General features: G+C 45.0%; 1 protein-coding gene across 7 annotated transcripts in view; it reads left to right on the top strand.

Moving 5' to 3' along the window:
• The window catches only part of SLC24A2 (solute carrier family 24 member 2), a 229181-nt gene that overhangs the window by 197641 nt on the left and 11770 nt on the right, over positions 1-19770 (top strand). For all 7 annotated transcript variants that reach the window (XM_036331261.1, XM_036331258.1, XM_036331260.1 and 4 more), the window contains 2 exons: positions 7362-7505; positions 16201-16290. In XM_036331261.1, coding sequence (XP_036187154.1) covers positions 7362-7505; positions 16201-16290 — 234 coding nt within the window. The remainder of the gene's footprint in view (positions 1-7361; positions 7506-16200; positions 16291-19770) is intronic.

Genomic DNA, 19770 nt, shown 5'->3' with positions numbered 1-19770 from the left:
AGAGCTTATAAACAACAGATTTATTTCTCCCAAGAGAGATCCAAGAGCACGTGTCAGGTGACGGCCTGCTTCCTGGTTCATAAATGGCAGTATTTTCACTGTGTCCTCACTTGGCAGAAGGGCCAGCTAAGAATCACATGTTTCCGATCAGCATTTTTATGAAATGTGGACCATCCAAACCATCAGAATTAGTCTAGGCTCAAGAATTTATGTCAATTAAATGCTTCGTATTTGCTATAGCTAGTGTTTTTTGTTTAATTGGTCAAATTTATTATCAAATGAAGCTGGGAGGCCTGGTGTGATTGGGCAGAAAGCATGTTTGTACCTGTTTTTTAGGATTGAGGAGCGGAGGCATGGTAGAGTGGGGAAAGAGCCTTGGGCTGGGAGTGAAGGGAGGTCACTCAGGCCCCGCCTCGCGCTGTGAACGTCCTGTGGCTTGTCACTTCATCTCGGGGTCCTCGTCTGTCAAATGAGGGGGTGGCCTCAATGAGTCAGGGCTCTTCAACTCTGAAATTCTGGGGCTCCTCTTAGAGCCTAAATCTCCTATTCTAAAGATTGCAGCGGCTTATGGTTGCTGCTTGTCTTTCCTGATCTACCGGTGTCCATACAGTGAATTGAATGACAAGTTCTTGGACACCGGGGTAGTCCCACATTAAAGCAGTTCAGGGACAAAGAAGTCCTGCCTCACAATGGCCTGGTTTTTAATGACTCCTGGAGCCTAAAAGGCAGTGAGATACACCAAGACCAGATGCCTACAGACCACACAGGGTACATGTTCTTTGGCTAGTCCAGCATTTCCGCTGATTTGCCTAAGGTCGCACAGCCAGTTAGTCACAGAGATGAGACTAGTGGCAGGAGGGAAGATAACTAACATTTATTGATCCCCTGGTGTCTACCAGGCGCTGTGCATCCTTCAATTGCCTGAGTTACTACCCCCAGTCTATGTAGATGAATGCCTCACGCATAGTCTACATTTCACGTGTTTTATTAGTGCCTTTTAAAAAACTTTGTTGAGTGTGACATTTTTAATATTCTTGGTGCACCTACCCAACCTCACTTGTTATGCTCAGCAGATGTGTTTATGGCTCTCTATTCCACTCTTAGCCCCTGGGGCCCTGCGGGTGACTCCCAGCATGCACAGAATTCTGGGAGCTTTGCTGCATCTGGCCATTCATGTGGGCATCTTTGTTAAACAACGTTTAGATATAAAATGATTTTTTTCTACAGATACAAATTACAGAAATAGCAACAACAAATATGTTAAGGACCATCCTCTTTAAGTCAAAATAAAAATCACTTAAAACCTTCACCTAACTTGACCATGGCCCAGTGCTTTAGAGTAAGTGAATTATATTTTTACATGGCGATTTGAGTGCTGGCATTTTACTTTACTCAGCGTCATGCCAAACTGAAGGAGCTCCCCCGGGAGAAGAGGTGGCTCTCCTAAGTGCTGAGGCATGTGGTCCTTCTGTGGGGGGATAGAGAAGTGAGAACTTCCCTTCCGGCCTGAGTCCAACCCCATCTGAGCTAAGAGCTAGGCAGGGCCAGGCAGGGCCAGGCTCTCCTCTGAGGTTGCTCCTGTTGACTGGAGAGGAGCTGTTATACAATGAAGAAAACTGAACATGCAGATGGCCTATTTTCAGAGGCCTCTGGGTTTTCATTTTAATTCTCTGATGGAAAAGATTGCATTAAAGCGAGCTCACCTTCCCATGGAAATCTCGCGCAGTGCCCTTCACAGACAAGAATGAGAAATTGGGTTGCTTCTAATAAATGTTTTTCTGGCTGTAGAGGTAACCTCTGGACTGGTGAGTCCAGCTCAGGCCCCTCCACTGGAGATTATATGTTTATTCTGGGCCAAACCATCCATAACAGGCACCAGTAGGAACAGTGCAAAGTGCACCTACAGAAAAGCTGGATAGGCTCAGGGTAGCAGGATATAGACAGGCGGCTGCTGCTCCTCCCATTTATAGGTAAATAAAAATTAAAATAAGTTGATTGCTTCAGAGACCTCCCAGTAGATGCTAACTGGCTCCTGGAACTGCTCTCTCCTATCTGTAGATGTTCTGTGGCCAGACCTCCAGATACCAACCTCCAGTATCAATAAGTAAATCCTAGCGGTGGTTGTCCACTTACTGCAAGTTGTCACTTAGAATGACGTTGCCTCCTGCTAAAGTTATCCCCAAAATTCCATTCCTGAGGAGTTTTAGTGGTAGGTCTGCCCCCCCCTCCCCCGCCTCATTTCACAAAGATTAGAGGCTGCTTGCAAAGGGACATCTGATGAAAAAGGATAAAAGGAACAGTTTTAGAGAATTCAGCAAAGGATGTACAGGCAAGGACAAGAGTAAGATGGGAGTGAGCTGAGCATGGATTCCACTGCTGTGACTGCCGGGTGTGGGTTACAGATTTGGCTGTGAAATCCCCACTGCAAAGCAAAGGAGAAAATAGTGTCCTTTACCTGATTCACGGTACTTCTCAGATTTATTTCAAAGTTTCTCCAAAGAAGCATGACTTTTTCTAGTGCTAAGATAGGAAGGCTGTTTCTCCCTCGATTCCTCATAAACAGGAGCCTGGATCAGCCCGGGTCAGGTTCCATTGTGAGCAACCAAAACCCAAAATGACTGTGGCTGAGTGAACAGAATGCTCGTGGAGGCGGTGTCGGCAGCCCAGGGCACAAGGGCTCTGGCTGGGTGTCAGGCCCAGATCCTTGTAAACATTGTTTCTCCACTTCCTGGTCCAGGATGGCTGTCCACCCTCCGACTGAAATGCCCCCACGCCACCCGCAGGAACTGGGCAGGAGCGATGACAGACACACCTCCGCCCTTTAGAATACATCCCGGAAGCTGCAGAGAGACCTGTGATTACGTCCCAGTCGACGGGAACCTAATCACATGGCCACACCTCGTTGCAGGAGAGGCTGAAGTGGAGTCTTTATTCCAGGCCTACGGAAAGTGGGCTTCCTGTCACTAAAGTGCATGGGCGGTATATCAGTTTGCTAGGGCTGCTTTAAGAACCTAACTCAGACTGGGTGGCTTAAGCGACAGAAATGTATTTCCTCATAGTTCTGGAGGCTGGGCGTCCAAGATCAAGGTGCTGTCGGGGTTGTTGTCCTCTGAGGCCTCGCTCCTTGACTTACAGATGGCCGTCATGCTGTGTCCTCACATGGCCTTTCCTCTCCGCCTGCAAATCCTTGAAGTGTCTCTGTGTGTCCTAATCTCCTCTGCTTACAAGGCACCAGTCCTACTGCCTTAGGACACACCCTCATGGCTTCATCTTAACATCATCATCTCTTTAAAGGGGCCCTACCTCCAAAGACAGTCCATTCTGAGGTGCTGGGGAGCAGGGCTGCAACATAGGCATTGGGGGGGAAACACAGTTCAGTCCATTACAGGCAGAATGGGTGTTAGAGAACAAGCCCAACCCCCCTTCTGCCAGCGTCCCTGGAACTGGGTAAATATGCTTTTTGGAGCTATTTGTTCTGTCTCCCCTTTTAAATTCAAGTCTCCTTGAAAGCAAGAGCCCCAGGACACAGCACGGACCTAAAGGCAGTCCATGAATACCTGCCGTGGTGGTGGCTACAGCTGGAACCACAGCTGGAGCAGAGACTGGCGTCCAGGATTCAGACTTCCATCTCCTCCCGGATTCCTTCAGGGTCCGGCAGCCAGCAGACCGCCATGTGGGAACTTAGAGCCAAGTGTTTTAGCCTCGGATTTTCCATGTCAGAGGTTGCAGAGCCCTAACGCAGTAATTGCTGGCCCTGGTGTGGCACAATTCTAGGGTTTCCACAGAGACCCCAGTAAGTACCAAACTATTTGAAGCCTTTATATAAAAAGTCGTTTGAATGTTTTCTGGGTCACTTTGCATTGTTTTGTTTTCTACGGTCACCAAAGAAATTTTAGGAGGTAAGGTTAGGTTGTTTCACCCAGCCGGTGTGGCTCAGTGGTTGAGCATCAACTATGAACCAGGAGGTCACGGTTCTATTCCCAGTCAGGGAACATGCCTGGGGTTCGGGCTCGATCCCCAATGGGGGACATGCAGGAGGCAGCTGATCAATGATTCTCTTTCATCATTGATGTTTCTATCTCTCTTTCTCCCTTCCTCTCTGAAATCAATAAAAATATATAATTATTTTTAAAGAATAGGTTGTTGCAAGGTCAAAGCCAGCATGCCCCAAGTCCAGGAAAAGATGGAATACAGTGCCTGAACCTCAGCAGGCTCTCCCCAAGGCTAAGACTAATGAAATGCCAGCAGCCCCAGTTTGGGCGAAGGCAAATGGGCCCCAGACTTGGAACGGTTTTGTTGGTGTGTGTGTTCTTTTTCTCACTTTCTAACCATTTCACACGCTGTTGCCCATTGAACCAGAGTGAGACTGCACTTGGAAAAAGACAATTTCCCCTAAACTATGCTGACAGCCTTGCTCCCTAGACACCTCTGGAATCCACCCCTGGGTTTTGGGCTCTTGGACTTCTCTGTAGCAGGACTGGTCCCCCACGAGGCTATGAAGTCCCCACGAAGAGCACGGTTTGTACAGCCTAAGACACAGTCTCTCCTGGTCCATTTCTGCCCTAGCAACAACCACCCCAAGTGCAACTTTTGGAAGCTGTACAATATAGCTAATTGTTTGCATTGGACAGTAGCATGTTTAGAGCTTATGCCTCTAAACAGACAATTATTTTCTGCCATTTGCTGGTGGCACTGCCTGCCTGGTGACTTTGGCAGATGGGGAAAGGAGCTACTCCGTAGGTTATGAGCAGAAGGGCTATTGATGAAATGTCACCATCTGTTGGTGTCATTTAAATGATCTGAGTCATAAAGAGTTGCTTATGTTTTTTTGTCACAAAAAGGTTAGCTTAGCGTGTAGAAGAAGTTGCTAGATTGCAGACGGTAGTGGGAGGCCAGACGGAGTGTCAACCCTGGAAGGGGGAGGAGTCTGATGAACCCATCCGATCAGCTTGGTGAGTCTTCAGAGAAGTGCTGGGATCCCCTGACAATAGAACCAACCATCCCATGTGAGACCGGGGACCTGTTCGGAAGGATGCAATGCCTCGACTCTCCCATGGTCCTCCCCATTTTGAGGCATCTATCAGGTGGGGAGGGAAAGTCAGTTATTTGGGTTAAACAGAAAAGATGATCATATCTGGGAGGGAACAGTTAAAATGCACCTGTCTCCTTCATCTTCACTGGCCTCATGAACAGGTAGCCAGCTGACACCTGGAGAGACCGAGATCTCAACTGGGGATGATATGCGCTCTATCTGCTCCATTCCCGGGAGGAGATGGGGTGGGTGGCTCAGAAGGGGAACCAGGACAGCACGCCCATGCCTCCCCCGTGGGTGGGAGCCCTCAGGATGAGGAGAGAAAGCAGTAAGTGGACCACATCAAAGTGCATAGCAAGGAAACCAGCTTTTGGTTTTGTTGAGTGTATTGATTTTCTGGTTTCAGTTTCATTGGTTTCTGCTCTAATATTTTAAAATCTGTTCTTTTGCTTACTTTGGGTTTAATTTGCTCTTTTTTATTCTGGTTTCCTAAGGTAGGAATGTAGGTTATTCATTTTAGATCTTTCATTTCTCCCAACATGTTGCATAGCAAAGGGATGGAAAATGTGAGGCGTGTATTTAATGAGGATCTGGACGACCAAATTAAACTGAGCCAACTTCCTAATTCTACCTTGTTACCTAATCCTCTTCATTCCAGCCTATTTGCTGTTTAGAAACTATTTTACCCACTGCCAAGGACATACGCCCAATGAGAAAGAACCTGTTAAGACCAACCCTGTCTAGTATGATTTAAGATTCCTTTTTAATTATTGTTATTATTTTTAACTTTAACTCCTGGAGAGAGCGTGTGGGTGATTGGGTAAACCACAACTCCTTTTGGCAGCTCTCAGATTGAAATTATAAGTAAACATAACACTGCAATGAGCCTGGCCTCACACCCAGCCCGGCCTCTCGTTGAGCCCTTATGCCCTATCCCACCGGCCTGCACCTGCCCACCTGCCTGCTCCTTCGGGAGAGGGGTGCCGGTGGAGTCAGCGCTGCTGCTGGAAATAGTGCGCGATGCTGGAAGGAAGAGCCACGGGCAGCGCTGCATGAAGCCTGTGCGGGTTATTTATATGGCCTCCAAAGGAAGCATCCTGGGAAAGTTCCTGATGATATTTTTAGATCAGATGTTGGTCCTGCTTCCGCACTTTCATTTCTATACAAGCAGGGATGGAAGTGATGGATGCTGTCTGCAGGGCTGTTTCGGAGGCTCGGGGGGCCCATCTGACAGGCTAACGGTCATCCCGCCAGGCCCAGACCCGCCGTCTGTCTGTTCTGGCTCTGGGACTTCAGGAGCTGCTGGCGTCAGCAGGTGATGAATAAAGCCCTGGCTGCCTGCTGCCACGTCTGAAAGTCTGACGTTCTCCCAGCTCTGGGGCCGCGTGCAGGTGACAGCCCCAGGCTCCATGTCCTGCTCGACTTCCCAACCCTGTGTCCGCGGATGGATGGGACACATGTTTGCATAATCAGCCTTTGGCTAGAAGTAAAATGGTTTAGGATTTACTAGTAATGAGATGATCAAACTGGTTAAAACTCACAACCACACAGTAATCCGTGGGCCAGTGAAGGGAATTGAGTATTGTTACTGAATTATTGCTGTGGTTACTTTCATTTGCCCACTCAAAATCAGTGCTATTAATCAATCAATAAATAATTTTTTAACAAATGTAATAGCCCTAGCTGGTTTGGCTCAGGATAGAGTGTCGGCCCAAGGATTGAAGGGTCCTGGATTCAATTCTGGTCAAGGCGCATGGTGAGGCAACCAAATTGATATGTCTCTCTCACATCAATGTTTCTCTCTGTGTGTGTCTCCCCCTTTTTTCCACTCTCTCTCAAAATCAATGAAAAATATCCTCGGATGAGGAGGATTAACAAAACAAAACAAAAAAAATTTCATATTCTTTCCAAGGATTTTTATGATGAATCCTTTGGCTTTGTCCTTAAGAAGGGAGGAGGAGGAGAAGGTGGGTGGCAGGTCTTTTGCTCTGCAGATACGATTTCTTGTGAAAAGCTCCTGGGTTACAGCTGTAGCCCAGTCCAGGTGAATGACCAGTTCCATCTGAGGTGCTAAAGAGTGTTCAGGGAGGAAAGAGAACGTTCTGAAGTCCTCATGGCGGGGCATGGTATTGCCTGTCCCTCGAATTCAGACTGTGGCGGGTGGGGCTCTCTTACAAACCTAAGAAATGCATGGAGGAAGCTGCTGGCATGAGCCAAGCAAACTCCTGAAGTGGCACAGAGCCTCCGCCCTGCTCTGTGCTCTGGCTCCTGCGGCCTGTGGGCATGATCATTGGTTCATTTTGATGTGTTTCTCTCTCTCTCTCCACAGCAGACCACAGAAACGGGTGACGACGAGGATGACCAGCCTCTCAGCCTGGCCTGGCCCCCCAACCCCCGCAAGCAAGTCACGTTCCTCATTGTCCTCCCCATAGTGTTTCCTCTCTGGCTCACCTTGCCTGATGTCCGCAAACCTGTGAGTAAAGCATTTTTGAATCGATTCCTTGTTTGAAAGCACAGTATATAACAGGATGCCTTGTCTGCTTCTATTTGTCTTAAATGGAAAAGGGGGTAACATATATACTAGTACATGCGCGTGCTTATAGATGCCTGAAGTTTATCTGGACTGTTTGCATTATTGGTTCCACATGAGAAACCACCCCAAAACTTAGTCGTGTGACACCACCACCATGTGTTCCAGGAATCTGAATAGGGCACATTGGCGATGGCTTGTCTCTGCTCTGCCATGTCTCTGGCCTCGGCTGGGAAGAGTGACATGGCTGGAGGCTGGAGGCTTCTCCAACTGAGCAGAGACGATTCAAAGGCTGAACACAGCCAGAATCATCTACTGGAAAGCCTAGGCATGTCCTCTCCATGTGACTGGGGCTTCCGCGGGTGTGGTGGCCTCAAGACAGGCAGGTGTCTTCCATCCGGAGCAGGCTTTGAGAGTAGGTGTTCCAGCGGCACAAGGCAGGAGCTGCACCGCGTCCGATGCACTAGTCGCAGAAGCCACGTAGACTCAGTGGAGCTGCACGTTCCAGGTCAAGGCAGCCATAGTTTGTCCTGATTAAAGGTGAGGAGACAGAAGGTCTACCTAAACTACATCGGGTCCTAGAGTGTATGGCACTCTGGAGAGGAAGAGTGTCACAGCATTAGCACACATGTTTTAACACCACCACAGCATTGTCCCTGAGCACTCACATTTTGTTGAATATGTATGTCCATGGATTACTCATTTGATTCAAAAAGTAATTTAAAGAAATGCATTCATGTAGTACAAATGTTTGCACGTCTGATCTCCTTCCTGTATTGTTATCATTACTGCAATCAATATTCTTTTCTGCCGTTAGTAATGTACTGGGTGCTGTGAACATAATACCATCTTATGATCAGCAAAGTACAATCTGAATGTAGATGAAACCAAAAGAACACCCCCTCCCAGTGTTGTTAAACTGGGTTCTAAGGCCATTGCCCCAAAGGGTGAAGGAATTACTGAAAAATAAGAAGAAAAGGCTCTACTTGTTGTTACAGCCTTGTAGACACATACTCATTCCACAAAAATGTATACCTATCATGTATCAGCTTCTGCCCTAGGTATTTTCAATAAAGCATATTGTGGCATCTCAGGAAACAACTGGTATGAGAAAAATACATATCCTATATAATAAAAGGCTAATATGCAAATTGTCCCCTTGGGAGTTTGAGCGCTGGCTATGATGTACTAGCGGCAGCCCCGGGAAGGAAGGCCCCGATTGGCCCTGATCGCTGGCCAGGCCAAGGGACCCTACCCATGCACGAATTTCATGTACCAGGCCTCTAGTGTGTAAATAATTGGCATAAGTAGAAAGAAACTTAGGTACAAAGGAATTAACTCATGCCTGGTCACTTCCCAGGGGAGGGAGCTGAGATTCAGTGTCAGGCACCAGTGACCACACAGCGTGAGCTTCTCATATTTCATGATGCCAGAAGGTGGACATCTGAAAGCATTATTTCTGAAAGCATTTGGAATAGACTACTGTGGTAACATCCAACATAATTTAGCATAACTCTTGAGTCATGATGAGCCACTTTCCTCACTTGAAAAAGACCAAAGAAAAACTCTGTCCCATTAACCTCACCTATAAAAAATCCAGCCTGTTGGAGAGCCATGTCTTGTAAAGTTCAGGCCAGGAAAGGACCCCCTAGTGCCGTGGTCGGCAAACTGTGGCTCACGAGCCACATTCGGCTCTTTGGCCCCTTGAGTGTAGCTCTTCCTAAGCCTTAGGAGTACCTTAATTAAGTTAATAACAATGTGCCTACCTATATAGTTTAAGTTTAAAAAATTTGGCTCTCAAAAGAAATTTCAATTGTTGTACTGTTGATATTTGGCTCTGTTGACTAATGAGTTTGCCGACCACTGCCCTAGTATAAGGACCCCCTGTCAGACTCCCGACAGAAGTTTCCTAGTAAAGTTAAAGCAACAAGTAGCAGAGCACCTGCTCTCTGCAAAGGCTGGCCTCCTGGAAACCCACAGCCCAGCAGCTGGGATGTGTGCAGTTTCTTCCTGGCTCACATCACATGGCATTTCTGAGATGTGCGTGCTCACATGCGCCCACACACTCACTTGCGTCCTCTCTGCATTTCCATTTCTCCGTTTAGCCCAGTGCTTTCGCTCAGCCCCAGGGAGGAAAATCAGGGAGAGAGACATGTTTTTGTAAATCCCCACAGCAGGCCTCACTGTGGCACAGCCCAGAGGAGAGGATGATTGGCTAATAAGAAGATGTCAGCACACAACCGGGAAAAGCGCAGGAATGGGAAAAACATGTTAATAGCTGGAGGCTCTGGGCTCTCAGGGTCAGGTGGGACTCCTAGAGAAAAGGCTGACAAGGTGCTCATCTTCTGCATCGTCTGAGCTGGAGGGACAAGGAAGCTGTTCGAGAAGATCCAGCTCTCAACCAGCAACTCCTGGACAACAGTCAAGACTCTGCTGTGGCAATAGTTACCTGGAGCAGCACGACTACGCTGGCTGATGCTACAATTCCCAGGGGCGCAGAGCAAGAAAACGCAGCTGTACATATCCCTCTCCTCTGCAGGACCACTGGCGGGTCACTCGCTGTACAGGCAGCGTGAGAGCGCTCCCCTGCAGCCTGGGCCACTGTAGCCAATGGGGCTTCGGCTCATTGCAGCCCCAAGTGCCATCCCTGGGGTGGACTAGATGTGCCCTGTCTGTTTTGGAGTATACTATGTGCTCTCCCGAGCAGAAATGAGACACCCACCCCCCAGAACATTTGGTTGGTTTTAGAGTCCTTCAGCAAATATTTATTGAGCACCTATTACGTGCCAAGTATCACGCTTGTGCCCTAAAAGAGATAGGAAGACACAGAATTCACAGTTCCTACCTTTAAGGAACTCTAAGCTGAGTAGAGGGAGCAAAGCATGGCCACATGGAACTACAGAGCAAGACTGCACAGCTGTGTCGGTGAGAGGAGCCAGACTCGAACCCGGGTTTGCTGACGCCACAGCATTCTCATTCTACCATGGTAAACGGTGGTGGTTTTACCCAGCGTCTCATGAGCAGCGCAACCTTGAGAAAGTCACTTCTCACCTCTGGACCTCATGTTTCTCTTCTGTGAAAGACAGGGTGGAAGACCTCTAGATTCCCGGGCAGCCGTGACCTTCTGTGATTCAGGAAAGCATAAAGAGATAGCCATCAGGACGGTGTTCAAGGTGACCGCACAGCCCGTTGGCCCAGGGCAGTCCTCATTTACTGTGGGTACAGGTTTGGAAGTTGAACTACGTGGTTACCCTTTACATACAGGAAATGCCAAATGAAAGGAAGCATGCTACTTCCTCATGTACTGCCCCAGGGCCTCTTGAAAAATTACCCAGGAAGAGGAGAGAACAAGTCAAAAATTATTAATTAGTGGACATTTGCTACTCCTCAGGGCCTGGCAGCTCTGCCTCCTCAGTGTAGTTTTTTGTTTTGTTTGTTTCCCATCACCATTTAGCCCCTCCATCCTCCTCAGTAGTTTTTGAATTGCCCATGGAGATGAACATCCAAACCTTGACAATAATTACAAAGAAAACACGGTTTTTTTAAAAAACGTATACATCTACTTTCAGAGTAAATGGCACCCCCGCTTGTTTTCATTTCCACTTCATTTATATGCAAATGATGCGACAGTGTTTGTTGTATTATATACGCTTCCAGCTCAGATAATTAGTCTGGGCTTCACTTTTATAGTTTCCTTAAATTAATGGCTTTGTTTTGAAAGTTAAAAAAAAAAAAAATGTAAACCTTAATGAGGAACATATCTTTGATGAAAATTGAAAATAATAAAGGAAATAAAGACCCAAAAAGATAGATCCTTTCATGGCGTAGGATGGGTGTTCTTGTAAATCAGGAACACACCCAATGAGATATCAAAACATGACTCATCAGAGCTAGGAAGGTACCTGAGAACGCAGCAAGGTTTTTGCTATTTTCATCACACATTGATTCATTCACCAAGTAGATTTATTATGTCTACCATGTGCCCTGCACAGCTCTAGCAAGGAGTAAGTGACCACTGAACCCAGAGAGCGTAGTGATTGTCCAAGCACACCCTGCTAAGAAGAGGTAAAGCCAAGACTCCAGGTCTCTACAGTCACTTGCTCCTCCCTGAGTTTCAATTTCCTAATCTCTTAAAAAAAAACCAATATGAGGATAATATAGTCAAATAATAATGGCCATTGTTATCTGTGCACTTACTGTGTGCCTGGCACTTTGCTGGACACTTTATGTGCATGAGATCCTCAGACTGACTAGATATTGCTATTCCCCCATTTTACAGATGAAGAAATTGAGGCTTAGAGAGATTAAATAATTTGTCTCAGGACACATCACTGGTAATTGCTGAGCAAGAATTTTTTTTAATATGTTTTTATTGGTTGTTGTTGTTTTTTTAGACAGGAAGGGAGAGATAGAAACATCAATCACAAAACATTGATCGGCTGCCTCCTGCACGCCCCTTACTAGGGATCAAGCCAGCAACCCAGGCAAATGCCTTGACTGGGAGTTGAATGGTGACCTCCTGGTTCATGGGTTGACGTTCAACCACTGAGCCACACTGGCCGGACATCAGCAAGGATTTTAATGCCTGTCCTATTAATCTAGAAACCATACTTTTAATCTTTAATAGGATTGTTTTGGAGAACTTTGTTAAATATGTACGCCCCAGAATCTTCCACAGAGTAGATGCTCAGTGAGTATTTGTCGAGTTTAAATTAGTAGGGATATGGCTAATTTGTGCAATGAGCTAATGTTCAGCAACGTTTTGCAAGCCAAGAAAATATCACTCTGATGTACTAAAAGCTTCTAATGAGAACATTAGCTGTCAATTATACAAGGAAGCCATTACATTGGGAACAAAATGGCCGGCACATGGACACAATTTGCTTTTTGCTAATTAGCGTTAGGCCCATCCCAGCAGATGTCAGGATGAGCCCCCATTACTAACCATAAATTGACATGGCAGCCCTTGTCTGCAAGGGCTATTTTCTTCCCTCCGTGGAGACGGTAACTAAATAACTGCCCAGGTGCTGCTGGGCCGTGATGCCTGGAATGAGGCCATAGAGTCCAAATGAGGGGAATCGTTCAGGAAAAAAATGAAAGAAGAAGGAATAACCTGGGCTGTGAGTCTGGAAATGGTAAGGTAGTTTGACAGTTGGGCAGCGCTGAGCCAAACTGCTGATGCTCGAAGGGAGATGCTTCCAGAGCAGGGACGACAGGGAGGCTGGGTGCGGCAGATGGCCACGCAGCTGGGATGCTAGTCTACACTTCCCTGATGCTCTTTATACTTTCTGGCTTTCAGAGCATAGGCTAGTGTTATAATGATGGTGATGATTATGTGCCTGTGGCTGGGTATATTTTGAGTGTTACTGGCCCTGTTTTTCTTTTGGAAAGAGTCGGTATAACCTAGATGTTGGGAACACCTGCTGTATAGTCAGACCTACTTTTGAATTTTATGTCTCATTCAAGACCTGGGTACAGAGTAGGTGCCACGTTTACCTACCCCTAGTTAATGATGAAGACCTGAAAAGTCACCCGGAAAAGTTATTTTTAACCCTTTTGTAATGATCCCCAAATATTACACTAGATCAAGGTACATTTCAGTGCTCATTCCTTACTAATGGGCTTCTTGATTAAGAATCATAAGCACCAACTTTTGAATTCAAGAGGTTTTCACTAATACTGATCTGAACTTAGTTGCTTTAAACCCTTAGTCTGATGCCTGACTTTCTACCTTTTGACTGGGAATGTTCTATGGTTCAGGGATATTTTTTAGATGAGAAATATGTTCAAATGATTTGATTCTGAGTTGTGACATTATATCAATGAGCAGATATGCAAAGTTATAAAAGTTAAAATAATAACTACATACTTAGTAAATGAGCTAAGCTGGAAAGGGAATGATCTATGAAATGAGGACCCTCCCGGGATACCCAGTACAGGTGCCATCCCATCAACTATGGAGATGGTGCTCCATTCCCCTCAACAGGATGCTCAGAATCAAGCTCACTGACTGCTGTTCGGCCACATGTGTGGCCCCGCCCTTCTCTTCCCTGTGTCAGAGTGGGGCCATAGAAGATGAAACCCCCTTCGCACTTGGGATCCCAGAACAGTGACCTGTGACCAGAGGAAAAGGATGAGGACTGGAATCAGCTAAATGCCTTGCAGGGGAAACTTGATTTCTTAGCAGTGGCAATCCCAAGGCTCAGGGAATCTGGCCTCCAGGGTCCAGCTGAACTCCCAGTTTTAAAGGAATTTGCTTTCTAAGGTGAATATCTCCAATGATCCCACTTCTGGAAATATATCCTAAAAACCCCAAAACACCAACCAGAAAGATTATATGCACCCTTATGTTCATAGCAGCATTATTTACAATAGCTAAGATTTGGAAACAGCACAGGTGCCCATTAGTAGATAAGTGGATAAAAAAGCTGTGGGACATTTACACTATGGAATACTAAGCAGCTGTAAAACAGGAGGGAAGGAATCTCTTACCCTTTGGGACAGCATAGATGGACCTGGAAAATATTATGCTAAGTGAAATAAGCCAATCTGAGAAAGACAAATATCACATGATCTTACTTATTTGTGGAATCCAATGAACAAAATGAATTGACCAACTAAATAAGACCCGAAGCATGAAGGCATGAAAGAGACTGACATACCTTGATGTGGGGTTGGAGACAGGAGAAGAGATAAACCAAAGAACTTATATACTTATATGCATAGCCCACAGACACGGGCAATAGAGTGGTGAAGACCTGGGAGGTGGGTAGGAGCTAGAAGGACAGGGATAGGAGGAATGGGGAAATGGGAGATATCCGTAATACTATCAACAATATATATATATATATATATATATATATATATATATATATATATATTTAAAGTGAATGTCTCAATCTCCACTTTGAAAAATGGATTTCTTTTTCCCATAATCTGTTAAACTGCTCACATCCCCAAAGGGGTCTGAATCTTTGACCAAAATATTTGAGAGATGGTAGAGGTGGGGGGGGGCAGTATTTGAGAATAAGCTTGTGGCTACTCACTGTGGCCTGCTGTCTCCCCAGTTTCATCAAGCCCACTGGTCTGCCCGATAGCCCAGCTAACGAATGACCCCAGAAAAGCCACAGTCATTCAAAGAGAGACATGATTATTGTGAAATTTAACAGAACTGTGTGAATGACAATAAAAGCATATTGAAAACTTGAAATTAGTAAAGAGAACATAAGCCTGGTTTAGAGCGATAGAGACTGTGTTCATCTTATGGATATTCAAAAGATTACCGTGCACAAGTTTATCTTTTCCTTTTAATGGGTTTCTCAGAAGCCGTAGCAAAAAGTGTTCTACATGATTGCCCAAGGTCAGCCCTTCAGACGGCTGAGATAGCTTTCATCCCAGTCAACTCCGGGATTCATTTCTCTGGACAAAATTGGATGGCATTATCAAAGCAAAAAATAGATTGTTTCTCAAAGTAGAAAGCTTTGAAATAAAAAGTGTTTGGCAATAACAGGTGATAGGCTCTTAAAACATTTTGCAAAAAGGGCCTCCACAGAAAAACCACTAACGACAGGGCAAGCCTGGATTTCCCTACGGTGGGGTCAGGTAAGAAACACTGCATTTTGAGTGTCTGATTCCGGCTGATGTTTGAAGGAAACTTTAAAAGCGCTCGTACTTACAGAGTCATCGAACAGACTGTCAACCTCAGAGGGAAGGCAGGGGAGGGTGGGCGTGGGGAGGTGGAAATAAGAGGTCAACCAAAGAACATGTATGCATATAAGCATAACCAATGGACAGACAATGGGGGTGGGGTGAAGGCCAAGGCTGGGGGGCAGGGGCAAGCTCGGAGAGGACAATGGGGGGGGAGGGGGACCTATGTAATACTTTCAACAATAAAGAATTTTTTAAAGTGCTTGTACTGTAAGCCTGAGATTGCACAAAGTCCAGCGGTAAAGACAGAATTGGACATAATTAAGGATGGAGAACATCCCAGGAGTGTCCACTCTGCCACCCCCAAGGAAAGCCATACAGTTGGGCATCTGTGTGTTCCTGTCCCTATGAGTGGTTCAAATGTCCCCGACTGGCCATGATCAGGGATCTATAGAAACCATGGTGATGGCTTTTTCTGTGTGGTTTTTCCTGACCACTCGTGGGACTGTAAGATGAGCCACTCTGTTTTTGAATTCTTCCTGTTTCTTGTACAATGTAATTAATCCCATAGGTTTTGTGGTATGTGGATTATTATGATGCATGGGTTGAAGTAATAGAAACTGATTCTGATGAACTTGAGCGGAAGAAAGAAAAGGGAGCAGGAGAGGGAGGGAGGGTGTGGGGTAGTTAATAGGTTGAAGGCGAGGCTGAGAAACCAGGCCTTGGGAAGGGCATCTGAGCATCCAGCAGCAGGAGAAGACATTCTCTTCAGGAAAGTTCCATCTCAGGCACTAGCTTTGCAATGATTTGGCTCTAACCAAGTTCAAATTCCCCGAGAATCTTACTGCCCCGCTTGCCCAGGGGTGGTCAGGGCCTTTTGATTGCCAACCCTACCAAGACGGCCAGCTGCTTCGGTGGATTTAGCTTTGGACTATCAGATCCACTCAGTTGATAGAACTGATGCTCTCGCCTCTCCCTGGTTCTCTTTCAGTCAGCAAGGAAGTTTTTCCCCATCACGTTCTTCGGCGCCATCACCTGGATCGCAATATTCTCTTACTTAATGGTCTGGTGGGCACACCAGGTAAGACCTTGACCGTGATGCCATCTGCCTGGTGTTGCTAAGTTGTTAATCAGTGTGCTTGCTTTCTGAGACTGTCACAACAGTATTGTGTCTGACAAGACAACTTAAATATTCCAGGACCAAAGGAATTTACCCCACTTAACTTTCCCGTGTCTCCTGGCCTTTCCCTGGATTGTGAGGTCAGAAAGCTCCGGTCAGGCATGTGGAGGAAGGAAGGCAAACCGAGCTGCTTCTTGCCCGCTGCAGCCTGAAACCAAGCCAGCTCAGGCCTGGGAGGGATGTTGAGGTTCTGCCTGACTCGGTAGCCCTTACTTTCTCTTCGGGAGTTAACCGGCCTTTTTTTTTTTTTTTAATTAATCTTCACCCATTGATTTTTTTATTATTATTTTTATTTTATTGGGGTGACATTATGAACATATAGGTTAGATGTGTGGATTACTAATTTACAAAATCTGTATATAGGACCATGTGCCCACCACCCAAAGTCAAATCCTCTCCTGTCACGTCATATTAAGACCCCTTTCTTCCCCTACCCCCGCCCCCCACCCCACCCCCCCCCCCCCCCGGCAACCGCCACACTCTGTTCGTGCACATTAGTTTCAGTTTCATATTCCACATATGAGTTAAACATATACTTCTAAGCTTTCTCTGTTTGACTTATTTCACTTCGCATAATGTTCTCAAGGCCCATCCTTGTTGTTGTAAATGGCGCTATTTCCTTCTTTCTTACAGCTGTGTAGTACTCCATTGGGATGTTGAGGTTTTGCCTGACTCAGTAGCACTTACTTTCTCTTCGGGAGTTAACCAGCCTTCTTTTTTTATTGATCCTCACCCATTGATTTTTAGAGAGAGTAGAAGGGAGGGGGAGAGACAAAGAGAAACATCGATGTGAGAGAGACACATTGATTGGTTGCCTCCCACTCACGCCCCAACCAGGGCCATGCCCTGGACCAGAATCAAACCCAGGACCCTTCAGTCTGTGGGCCAACGCTCTGTCCACTGAGCTAAACCAGCTAGGGCCAGCCTTTCTTTTTTTCAATTACAGTTGACGATCAGTATTATTTTGTATTAGTTTCAGGTATACAATCATATACTTCACAAAGTATTCCCCATCATATTTCTAGTAATCACCTGGCACTGTACACAGTTATTACAATATTATTTACTATATTCCCATGCTGTATATTACATCCCATGACTATTTTGTAACTACCAATTTGTACTTCTTAATCCCTTCACCTTTTTCACCCAGGCCCCCAACACCCTCTTGCCTCTTGCAGCCATCAGTCTGTTCTTTGTACCTACGAGTCTGTTTCTGTTTTGTTTGCTCATTTATATTGTTCTTTAGATTCCACATGTAAGTGAAATCATATGACATTTGTCTTTTTCTGACTGACTTATTTCACTTAGCATAATACCCTCTAGGTCCTTCCATGTTGCCACAAATGGTAAGATTTCTTTTTAATTTTTTTATGTCCAAGTAATGTTCCATTGTATATATATATACTACAGCTTTTTTATCCACTCTTCTATTGATGGGCTCTTGGGTTGCTTCCATATCTTGGTTATTGTAAATAATGCTGCAGTGAACATAGGGGTACATATATTCTTTCGAATTAGTGTTTCGGGTTCCTTTGGATATAGACCCAGAAGTGGAATCGCTGGGTCATAAGGCAGTTCCATTGGCTCTTAGGAAAAGACCAGTCATCATGCCTATCACAAGACTAAACTCTCAGTAAGTGTTTGTTTTAACACGTGAATGAAAGAATGAGATGCGAAAGAAGAGAAAATAGTGGTAACCATTATTGATTGTGTACTGTGTGCCAGGCAACTCACATCCCTTTGTCCTTATAATCTTGACAATAACCCTTGACAATTTGTCCATAAATGCAAATCCTATGAGGGAGGACCTATTATTCTTCACAGTTTACAGTTAAAAGAGTTAAGCTTAAAGTTCCTAAGAAAATTGCCCAGGATCATATAGGTAGTAAATAGCAGACCTGAGATTCTAACCCCTGCTCTGAAACTCCAGAATTTAGGCTTTTAATCTCAATTATAAATTACCTAAATTACAAACTGCCCACTTGGACCCTTTGTTTCATTATTATATTAGCCTTCACATTATTATACTTTTAAACATAAGTAAAATATAGCAGTTTGAAATAAGGAAATATATTCCTTCAAGAACATATATGGAAAGATATCTCAACAAATGGTGCTGGAATAACTGGGTTTCCATATGGCAAAATAAATGAATTTAGATTAGAACCTATTTTCAAACCTATATACCTGATAAAGCACTGTATCCAGGCTATACTAGTATAAAAATCCCCTAAAGCTCAATAATAAGAAGGCAAGCAGACGGCATCCTAATTTTGAAGATGGGTGAAAGATTTGAATAGCTATGTCACCAAAGAAGATATGCAAATAGCTAATAAACATAAGAAAAGATGCTCAACATCATTATTCCTTAGAGAACTGCAAGTCGAAACCACAATGAGATACCACTTCACAGTCACTAAGATGGATGGATGTAATTAAAAAGACAGCCCAAAACAAGTGTTAGGAAGACTGTGTAGAAATTGGAATCCTTTTATATTGCTGGTAAGAATGTAAAATAGTGCAGTTACCTTAAAAAGCAGTTTGGCAGCTCCACAAAATTTTAAGTATAGAGTTACCATATGATCAGTGATTCCATTCTTGATGTATACCCAAGAGAAAAGAGAACATCTACACAAAAATGTGTACACACATATCCATAGCAGTATTATTCACAGTAGCCAAAGCTGTAAACAACCCAGATGTCCATCAACTGATGAACAGGTAAGTAAAATGTGATCGATCTATATGATGGAATAATATTTCACAATAAAAAGGAAGAAGTATTGATACATGTTACAATGTGATTGAACCTCTAAATTTTATGCTAAGTGAAGAAAAGCCAGTCACCAAAGATCATGTGTTATGTGACTCCATTTATATGAAATGTAAAAAAATAGTCAAATCTATAGAGACAGAAAGTAGGTTAATGGATGCCTTGGTTTGGGGAAGGAGAAGGGGAAATGGGGAGAGACTGATAATAGGTATAGAGTTTCTTCTTGGGAATGTAAAGGAATTATGCCCTGAGCAGTGGTTAGAGCAACGACCCACACACAGAAGGGTCTCGGGTTCGATTCCACATCAAGGGCACGTACCTGTGTTGCAGGTTCGATCCCTGGCCCTGATTGGGGCACATGCAGGAGGCAATCAATCTCTCACATCTGTGTTTCTCTCTCTCTTTCTTTCTCTTTCTCTCTCTTTCTCTCTTTCTCTCTCCCTCCTTCCCTCCCTCCCTCTCTCTCTGCCTCCCTCCCTCCCTCCTTTACTCCCTCCTTCCCTGCCTTCCTCTCTCCTTCTCCCCTTCTCTCTCCCCCTCCCTTCCATTTTCTCTAAAAATCAATGGAAAAAATATCCTCAAGTGAGGATTTTTTTTTAAGGAAT

The sequence above is a fragment of the Myotis myotis genome, unplaced genomic scaffold (assembly GCF_014108235.1).
Source record: "Myotis myotis isolate mMyoMyo1 unplaced genomic scaffold, mMyoMyo1.p scaffold_m19_p_12, whole genome shotgun sequence".
NCBI lineage: Eukaryota > Metazoa > Chordata > Mammalia > Chiroptera > Vespertilionidae > Myotis > Myotis myotis.
The sequence above is the reverse complement of the archived record's forward strand: the minus strand, read 5'-3'. Positions and strand labels throughout refer to the sequence as shown.